Below are 10,607 nucleotides of genomic sequence, written 5' to 3' on the forward strand. Positions count from 1 at the left end.
AAATAGGGACAAATTTCATCCCAATTAAATATCGACAGTTTTAATTTTTTATATGATACTAATTTGTATATCAAATAATTTTATAATTATTTAATTAAAACATAATAAAAAATAATAGTAAAAATAAAAACATCTAAATATTTAATAATATTATACCATTTAAAAATTGAAATATAAAACAAATATTCATTGTCATTGGTTCTAATATAAAAAAACAAACTAAAATTTATTCAAATGAAAAAGTAGTTGTACTAAAACAATAAACAATAAGAATGGAGTGTATTTAACTTTTACACTGTCTTTAACCAAATTGACCATATGTCTTGATCCAATCACGCTTTATCCTACAAAATACAAATTAAATAAATAATATTAAAACATAACATAACAAAAATTTAAATATAAGAAAATAATAGACATACTTATTAGTAACTTACTGAATCAACTTGACTATTTGAAAATTGGAAACCATTATGCATGCTATCGAGTCTTTCCAAGAATTCTTTATGGAGTTGTTCTTGCAACTGTATACGAGTAGTCATTTCTGCTACGCAACGCCTCAATTCTACAACCTCATCATTACTAGCAGTTGCTATAGCCATACCTTTTTTACGTGCTTTGTACCCTAAACCTCTACCACGAACATAATCCGATTTTGTTCCGCACACCTCCTCTAAGACGTCATCCGGATTAGGAACCGGTTCATCATCATTTCTTGGCTGGTTTTCAATTCTTTGCATTTCTTCCTGCAAAAATAAAATTAACATTAATTATTAAATAGTAAACAATAGATACCAATCATAAAAATCTAATAAGTTGTAATGAATAACATACATATATCCTTGATGACTCTGGATCATGAAAATCTTGTGCACCATTTTCATTCACAAATGTATGTGTAGCCATCCAAACTTCAGAAATAGGTGGTACACCAATTTCTTCATCCATCTATAATTTTAATGACAATACTAAATAAATAATTTATATGTAAGGATAAAAAAATCTCTTATAGTTATTATATTAATTATTTTATACTTACCATATCATACTCAACTTGAACAAAAGGAGTTGGACCAGTAGATGCTACAATCCTTTGTCTAGAACGATTAAATGAATTCTTTTTACTTGTTTCCTACGTACAATTACAAACGAAAATTTGTATAGAGTAAATTTGTATAAACAATGCATATGAAATATTCAATAATTTAATAAATTACCAGAAATTCTTGTTGACGAAACACGTTAAACATGGACTTCCACCCACCAGAAGACAGCCCTTGAGGAATATTTTTCAGTCGATCCTCGTCGTTCGTATACATCATGTACTTCACATGTAGCTTATGCTTCCACTTGCGGTATAATATTCCCATCTTATAAAAGCAATACATTTCAAATTTTTCTTGCTTCATTTCTGGTGTGTCAGGTCTCACATCACCTTTTTCTTCAAGTTTCTTCCATTTTGCAGGGCTTTCAGGACTAACATCAAAATAGTCCTGCAAAAATTAATTAGAAATATGATATCAATTAATACTGCTACTATACACATTAAGAATGATAAATAAAAGAAAAATAAAATAATTAGCAAGTTTAGAATTTTGTACCTTTACCATTTTAAATAATAAAAGCCCCTTAGTCTTTTCAATATTTCTCCATGACTCAATTGGCGGCCCAACAGATCTAGCACAATAACCCAACCATGAAGCTAATTTTCTTTCATGCTTACCAATTGGAGAAAAGTATTTTCCAGGAGGTATGAAAACAGTTAACTTGTCCTTTTTGTCATTTGTAAGTTTGTCCAAATCAACACCTTTATATAATCCTCTAACAGTCGGAGAACGCAATGAAATTCCTTCAAAATAAATATCAATAAAATTAGTCTTTCTTTACAAATAAAAAAAATATTTTCCAATGTTAAAATGAATCAAATAATTGTTTTAGCATACCATCAACTGGCGAAGAATGGAAAGGTTGATTGTCAACATGAGTTGTGTGGGTCTCATGATCATAACCGTCAGAAACTAAAAAAATATGGAAACATATTAAATTGCAGCATGCAGTAACTGAGAATTATTATAGTTGAAAAGTTATTATAGTTATGCAAAATGTTACCTGATATACTGTGTGGAACTTGAGAAGAAATTTCAGCATGTGGTAACTGAGAATTATGATCTCTAACTATCTCTCCTAATATTTTTAACATACAAAAACCATCAAAATAACATTAAAAACCCCATTCTTATATATGTTGTAGAGAGAAAGACTAACCGACTTCCACGGCGTTCATTGCAGCATCAACGCCATTAGCTCGACGTCGATGATTAAAAGCCTTTTGGGTGGAAGAAATTACAGCTTGTTCATTTGACTGAGATCCTATGTAGCCAGCAAAAGAAGTAAAACAAATATTCAATTTTTTAAAAATTTACAGTGGCAAATATAATCTTTTTGCAGAATTAATTATGCAGTTTGAATCTGCAGAATTATAATTCTGCAGGTTTTAATATGCAGAATTGTTAAAATCTGCAGAATTGTAATTCTGCAGGTTTTTGAATCTGCAGAATTACAATTTTGCAAATTTTTGTTTCTGCAGATTCAATTCTGCAGAATTACAATTCTGCATATTTTTGAAACTGCAGAATTACAATTCTGTAAATTTTTATTTCTGCAGAATTGAATTGCAAAATTCTGCAGAATTGCAAAATTCTAATTGCAAAATTCTGCAGAATTACAATTCTGCAGAATTGCAAAATTCTGCAGAATTGAATCCGCAGGTAGAATTAATTCTGCATTTTTTTTTCAATTCTGCAGAATTAATTCTGCAAATTCAAAACAGAAATAAATTGGCAAACAAAAAAAAAAACAGAAAAAAACCATACCACTAGCTTAGCGTATTTCTTTTGTAAGAAATGAACGATTTCTAATGGCCGGTGTTAAATTGCGATGCTTATTAACCGTTGAAACTTTTGACACTTGTCTCCAACCCTCAATCACAATTTCCTCGCTAGAAATTGGTTGAGAAGGTGGGAGAGTCTCATTGGAATCATGTGCCTCACTTATTCCTCGATTAAAGGCATGTTTTTTTAGTGTTGGTGGCAACTTTCTACTGATGCTTTTGCGTTTGCTTGACATTTCTGGAAAAACAAAATCAACATTCTCAATTAACAAACACTAAAAAGCAAAATAGACCGCATATATAATTTTCTGAACCAAACAAAATCCATAATTTAATTAAACTAAAGCACATTAATGGAGATTTAAAAAGAAAGAGAAACAAATTATCTGAAATGATAGGCTACTTCAATCCAATAATGACACTCAACAAGTCAAATTCAAGGATTCAAGTCTAATATTAAATTAATGAGAATAAACTTAACCTACTAAAATCACATATATCCAAGTCAAAAATGATGAAAATAGAAGCAGAAATTAATATTAACTGAGTCATTTGACACCATAAAGTAATAATTGTAGATAAACACTACTTAATAAACGTTCAATCATCATCATCATCTTCACAATCATTAGTTTCATCATCATTATCACTGTCACTACTTTCCATGGGCTCAAATGTATTAACGTTCTCATCGTCATTTAAGTTGAAACCTAATGAATCATTTTGTCTAATTTGGTCTTCAATTTGTCGAGCAATTTCAAGTGGTACTTCTTCACCATCAACATCATTCCTATGCATATTAGAAACCCCATCATCATTATCTAACGAGCACGGTGCACGACCATCTACGTCATTATCCTCTTCTTGAAACACCTCATAGTCTTCGTCTATTTGAAAGACATCTTCCTCTAATTGCATAGGCATGTTGTAGATATCTCGAGGATATGCCTTCATTATGACAAGCCATTTTGAATCTTTTGGATCTTCAATATAAAATATTTGCTCAGCATGACATGCTAAAATGAACGGCTCATTTATATATAGACGACGATCGGCTTTGACACTGGTTATTGAGTAATTATCTACTTTATAACCAGTACCTACATGTTGCACATCAAACCATTCACAGTTGAACAGACAAATTGAGTTCCTTCCTAAGTATTGCAGCTCCCATACCTCTTCTAATCTACCATAATACTCTTTAACACCAGAATATCATCTCCTTTAGACAATATACCAGAGTTCTGACTTACTCTATGTCTTTGACGATCTAAGGTGTGAAAGCGAAAACCATTCACGATATAACCATTGTAACGTTTATACCGTGTTAAAGGACCCTTAGCTAAACTTAACAAATCATCAGAAGCGGATCCTTGTGCATGCAGCTTACTCACCTAATTTTAAAACATCAAAATTTGTAGTGTAAGTTAAAAGTGTAGTTAATATATAAAATAAACTAAATTATTCATATAAATATGTAAGCACTTACACAGTCAAAAAACCAATCTGGAAATTCCTTATTGTATATTTTCATAAACTGGGTATGATTCATCTGTTGTTTGGAGTTTTTGAAATCCCTGGAAAAAATTGAAAGTTGAGAACAAAATATGCTATATTTAGAGAAAAAAAAAATAAAAAAATGAAAAATACTTACTCGACATAAGGCCATACTTCTTCACAGTTATTTAGAATATAAAGTTGCGCCTTTTTCCTCCAATCATCTTCAAGCCATAAATACTCACTTTTTCCTATAGGGCGTCCAATTGTTTTAAATATCTTTAGCCCATAAGTAGTGGCATTCTCACTGCACCCATCATCATTTCTTGGTGGCTGGTTAAATTTGGTATCAACTCCTACCAAATATCTTGAACAAAATGTCAAACACTCATCTGCTATGTAACCTTCAGCAATTGAACCCTCTAGCTTGGCCATATTGCGAATCAATAATTTTAATTTGAATAGATATCTCTCAACTAGATACATCCACCTATACTGAACAGACCCAGCAAGTTTAGCTTCCTCGGGTAAGTGCACGAGCAAATGCACCATAATATCAAACAATGATGGTAGAAAAGTCATCTCCAACTTGCATAAAGTTAAATTTATTTGTTTCTGGAGACGGTCCAAACTAGAAACATCTAAATTCTTGCAACATAAATCTCTAAAGAAGGCACTTAATTCTATTAAAGGCTCGCAAACATCTTTTGGCAAGAAACTACGAATAGCAAGAGGAAGAAGTCTTTGTATGAAAACATGGTAATCATGACTCTTCATACCTGATATTTTGTGTTCTTTCAAATTTACACATCGGGAAATTTTCGAGAGAAAACCATCCGGAGTCTTCAAACTAGCCAACATCTTACACACGGCATCTTTTTCAGTATTAGATAATGTATAACGAGCCATTGGAATGCAAACCTTGTCTCCTTTATCAATTGGATGAAGTTCAGGTCTAATGCCCAAGCTAACAAGATCATAACGACTATTCAATGTATCTTTTGTTTTTCCTTTTATATTCATCACAGTCCCCAACACACTATCGCACACATTCTTCTCAATATGCATCACATCAAGATTATGTCGTATAAGAAGAGTCTTCCAGTAAGGTAACTCAAAAAAAATACTCTTCTTTCTCCAGTGTTCAAAGCTATTAGACGCATCATACTTCCTTTTAATGCCTCTATTAAACGGAAGTTGAGTGAAATTATTAAACTCTTTCAACACTTCATCACCAGTCAATGGCTTTGGATTTTCTCTCATTTCTCTTACACCATTAAATGATGTAGTGTTTTTTCGCCATTTATGGTTACGAGGCAAAAATCGCCTATGATCCATATAACATAACTTCATCGATCCTGGTAAGCGTTTGGCACTGGTATGTTTATGACAACAAGGACAAGCTTTGTAACCTTTAGTTGACCACCCTGATAAGTCTGCATATGCTGGAAAATCATTAATGGTCCACATGATTGCTGCATGTAATTTGAAATTTTTCTTGCTATGTGCGTCATAAGTGTCTACACCAACCTCCCATAATTCCTTAAGCTCGGATATTAAAGGTTGTAGAAAGATATCTATTCCCATTCCCGGACTATGTGGTCCGGGTATGATCATTGACATGATCATATTAGATTGCTTCAAACACATCCAAGGAGGCAAATTATAAGGTATTACGATAACAGGCCAAATGCTATGTTGAGAGCTCAAATTCCCAAAAGGCTGAAAACCGTCGGTAGCTAAACCTAACCTTACATTACGAACATCACTTGCAAATGACCTGTGTAACTCATCAAATTTTTTCCAAGCAAGGCTATCTGATGGATGTCGCATTATCTCCTTGTCACCATCATCATACCGTTTATTTTTATGCCAAGACATATTTGAGGCAATCTGACTAGACATAAATAATCTCTGCAGTCTAGGTTTTAAAGGAAAATACCTAAGCACTTTATGCGGGATTCGTTTACTGTTATCTCCCTCTTCAGATGACTTCCATCTTGATAATCCGCATACTCCACAAGAAGTTGCATTAGAAAATGATCCCCAATATAAGGTACAATGATTCAAGCAAACATCATACTTCTCATAATTAAGGCCTAGAGCACTAATGTATTTGCGAGCACTACTGTACGACTCTGGTATAGTATGTTTTGCATTAGGAATAATCTCCCTCAATAACTTAACTAACTCATCGAAAGATTTGTTAGTCCATCTATGAAAACTCTTTAAATGAAGCAACTTAACTACAACCGCCAATATCGATAGCTCACATTCTGAATGCAACTTCTTTTTCGCTTCCCTTAGCAAATTGTAAAAATTTGCAGCATATCTTTCAGGCTCTTCTTCATTAGCTACTCTATTAGAACTTGAAGAATTGGAACCATGTTCTCCATTATTGTTGAGGTTAGAAGGAACGTGAATATCTTCTACCAATCTAATCATCTCATCATCAAAGAAAGAATCATCGTTTAGATTTGGCTCATCATTGATATATGTGGCTTCATTTGAGGACTCGCCATGTAAATACCACTGAGTATAAGTTTTAACAATTCCATACTTTAACAAGTGATACCTAACTTCATACTTCTCCCTATAGTTGACATTTCTGCACTTTATACATGGACATCGAATAACTTTTTCATTAGAAGCATGATTAAATGCATAAGATAAAAAGTCATCCACTCCTCGAATATAGATTGGATCTGTACGGTTATCAATCTCCATCCAACATTTTTCTGGAGCCATAGGCTATGTAATTAAACCCAAGTTAGAACTATTTCAAAATCACATTAATTGGCAAAATAAAAAAAATTCATACTACTAATTTTTATAAAAAAAAGGATAAAGACAATCATCATTATATACTTCTAGACATAAATTCAATATAATCACCTAACTTATTGGCTTTCCAAATCATACTTTTTAACCAACTAAAATAAATTTTTTAATTCTGCAGTAACATAAAATAGATAATGTAACTGTTTCGGTTGCTGAATTGGCTTTTCAATTCTGCAGAATTGGATATTCAATTCTGCAGCAGAATTAAAAATTGGAAATCCAATTCTGCAGCAGAATTGGAAATCCAATTCTGCTGCAGAATTGGATTTCTAATTCTGATGCATAATTAGAAATACAATTCAGTTGTAGAATTTTGTAGCAGATTTAAGATTCTATTTTGTTGCATTAATGAAAAGTTCAGTCATATATCATAGTACTTTTTATTTATTAATCGCTTGAATTTTAAATATTGTTACGATTGATTTTTTCATGAAAGAGCAGCAGAAATAGTAGAGACCCACCCACCAATAATTCTGAAACAAAAGGTAGCTATATGGATCCATTATAAAATGTCTGCGATATAAAGATTGCCCTAAAATGGACTAGCAATTAAAGATTGCTAATTGCCCCTATTCTGCTACAACAATTAAAGCTTAATCACGAATCCAATTTCAATTTACTTATTTCAAGCATGATCAATTATGATTGAATAACTAAAAGCCAAAAGGAAAAGAAAAAAAATCAATTAAGGCAAAAGTAAACTTACAATGATGATGACCCACAATGTTCTTTTCGCAAAAAAGTGATTTCCAAATCCAATTGTGCTCTTTAAATAGAACTAATTATCCAAATCAAATGCTTAATCCAATTTTGTCTTCTACAAAAGAGCATTGAAATTGAGTTCTAAAGAGTTATAGAAGCATGTTTAATACAATTGTAAAACCAAACGTACCATGGATTTGATAAGAAAATTCTGAAAATTGGTGTTGCACAATGAGAGTTTGCCCTAGAGAATCACTTGTATAGACTAAAAAGCACGATGTTTAACTAGTTTGCACCAAACTAAAATACCGCCAATTTTTTTTCCTTTTTGCTAAAATTGCCGCTTTTTTGAGTTAATTGGATAGTTTAGCAATTTGGTCCCCTATTCTATTTAGGTTTTCATTCCATAATAAATAGTCAATTTGGTCCCCTATTCTAATTAGGTTTTAATTTCATACTAAATAGTCAAATTGGTCCCCTATAATGTTGTAATAGAAGAATTGGGGACAATTTTTTCAGAAGTCCCCATTTTTATTGGATTCAATTTATTGGGGACAATTAAATTATTTTGGTCCCCTAATTTTGTCCCCTTACATCCCTTTTTTTGTAGTGACTCTCTCTTTCTGCGAGTAAGGAGAATTAAAAAATTCTCGAATGTGAAATCTAATGTCAGCTGGCTCTGCAAATAGACTATCTTCCACTTGTATCGAAGAAATATGGTTATTCCTGTGATGCTGAGAGGCAATACTGTGAAAGAATTTAGTATTCCAATCACCCGACAAGTTCCAATTCAAGCGAGATTTTTGAATCCATAATGATTCAACTCTCTTTTCCGACACCCACAGCTCATTCTTGAGAATTGCTAAATCACTTTCCTCCTCTACAGAAAGTTGCCTATAATCAGCAGCCACCTCTTTAGCAAGAATAGCACAATTTAGGTCCTTAATCTTCTTATTCTGATCAACAAAGATATTAGCATTCCAATTTTTAATTCGCGTTCTAAGCTCCCTTAATCTTTGAGTAAGATTATTGGACGAAGAACAGACTGAATTCCAAGACTCTTTAACAAAATTATCAAAGTCATCATGCTCCCACCATGCATCCACAGACCGAAAAGGCTTTGGTCCCCAATCAAATTTGTTAGCGGAGCGGAAACAAATTGGAACATGATCAGATTTTCCTCTAGGCATAGCAGTAAGAGAGAGATTCAGCCAATATAAACCCACTGCCGCAGAGACCAAACATCTATCTATCCTGGATCTCGAATATGAGTTATGCCAAGTAAATCGCCTACCCTGCAGCGGAACATCAACTAATTCAGTTGAATTGATAAACTCATTGAAAGCAATCATTGAAAGGGAGAAGCCAGCGCAGTTCAGCCTCTCATCCGGATGCCGAACTTCATTAAAATCCCCACTTATCAAAACAATTCCAGGAAACTCCAACAACGACTGAATTTCCTGCCAAAAAAGAACTCTCTCTGAAGCAACATTGCTAGCATATAAAAGAACATGACGATATGAATTATTCCCATAAACAAAATCCATCGAAATCCATCTAGCACCTTTAGTAATTGAAACAGAACTTAATAAATTCGAATTCCAAATTAAAAGAAGACCCCCTGAAGCACCATTAGAAGCAACCCAGTCATAGCTAAAATCAAGATTTGGCCAAAGTTTTCTAACTAGAAAAGCATCCACATTTTCCCTTTTCGATTCAACTAAACCAATAAAAAGTAAGTTATTAACAGAAACCATAGAACGAATAAATTTATGTTTACCACAACTCAACAAACCTCCTCTACAATTCCAAGAAATAAAAATTATAGGATCAGACATAAAAAATAAAGAAACCCAAACTAAAGAAAAAACTTATCTCTGCTGAACATCCACTCCCGCAGCTAAGTTCAATGCAAGCTGTTTCACCGTATCTGTTTCATTATCTTTGTCAAAAAGACTAAGCTCCAACCCCACCTTCCATGATTCAACTGCCTCATTAGGTGGTTCTTGGGTTACATTAATCAAATTTTCTATCACAATTCTGTTCATGTTCATAATGCCCGTGTCAGATAATTCTCTTTCAGTTTCCATAAGACTCGACGAGCAAGATTGCATCGAACCTGTAATTCCCAGCTTTTTCTGCGGCCTTAAAGATGACGTCTCCCTTAAAGTGACAGATGCAGGTGCCAACGCAGTACTAGCAACCTCAGTTCTAACAAGTATCTCCTCTCCTGCAAATCGTAGTTTATCAAAATCAAAGACTGAAGGCGGTGACTCCTCATTATGAATTAAGATACGTTCCTGCTCATGCATGGACTCGTTGGTCATTTGAACAAAACCACTGTTGCTGCAAACAGGCACTGCTTCCACGGTACTTGGGAGTCCAGAATTTTTGCTCGTAACTTCTTTGCTTGCACTATTATTTGTTTCTGGAACAAATTCTGAGAACAACCCAATTGAAGTTGAAGGACGCCTACTTCTTTCCTCTTTACTGACACTGTTGTTTGTTTCACATTCTGAAAAATAATCATCACTCGCAGCCCTTTCATCAAAGACAACAGGCCTGTCTGTCTCTACTACAAAAACTGAATGTTTCTCTCCTCTGAACTGAACTTCCAAGGAATGATTAATAAATCGACACGTACTCTATATAAGAATCATACCCGAATCAAAACGAT

General features: G+C 33.3%; 3 protein-coding genes across 3 annotated transcripts; all 3 read right to left on the reverse strand.

The window, feature by feature from the left end:
- Positions 1-251: 251 nt before the first annotated feature.
- Positions 252-3,182, reverse strand: LOC126678762 (uncharacterized). Its single transcript, XM_050373662.2, has 10 exons — positions 2,874-3,182; positions 2,266-2,370; positions 2,110-2,184; positions 1,944-2,018; positions 1,602-1,849; positions 1,218-1,493; positions 1,040-1,132; positions 835-948; positions 438-746; positions 252-344 (listed from the first exon to the last, which is right to left on the reverse strand). Exons 2-10 carry the CDS (start codon positions 2,282-2,284, stop codon positions 333-335), a joined length of 1,221 nt encoding a protein of 406 aa, XP_050229619.1. The 5' UTR covers positions 2,285-2,370; positions 2,874-3,182; the 3' UTR covers positions 252-332.
- Positions 3,183-3,490: 308 nt separating this feature from the next.
- LOC126678370 (uncharacterized) lies at positions 3,491-7,135 on the reverse strand. Its single transcript, XM_050373271.1, has 4 exons — positions 4,545-7,135; positions 4,380-4,467; positions 4,089-4,284; positions 3,491-3,990 (listed from the first exon to the last, which is right to left on the reverse strand). Exons 1-4 carry the CDS (start codon positions 7,133-7,135, stop codon positions 3,491-3,493), a joined length of 3,375 nt encoding a protein of 1,124 aa, XP_050229228.1.
- A 1,385-nt stretch (positions 7,136-8,520) lies between these two features.
- Positions 8,521-9,687, reverse strand: LOC126678371 (uncharacterized). Its single transcript, XM_050373272.1, has one exon. The coding sequence runs from the start codon at positions 9,685-9,687 to the stop codon at positions 8,521-8,523; it is 1,167 nt and encodes a 388-aa protein (XP_050229229.1).
- Between the last annotated feature and the right edge of the window lie 920 nt (positions 9,688-10,607).

The sequence above is a fragment of the Mercurialis annua genome, linkage group LG4, assembly GCF_937616625.2.
Source record: "Mercurialis annua linkage group LG4, ddMerAnnu1.2, whole genome shotgun sequence".
Taxonomy (NCBI): Eukaryota; Viridiplantae; Streptophyta; class Magnoliopsida; order Malpighiales; family Euphorbiaceae; genus Mercurialis; species Mercurialis annua.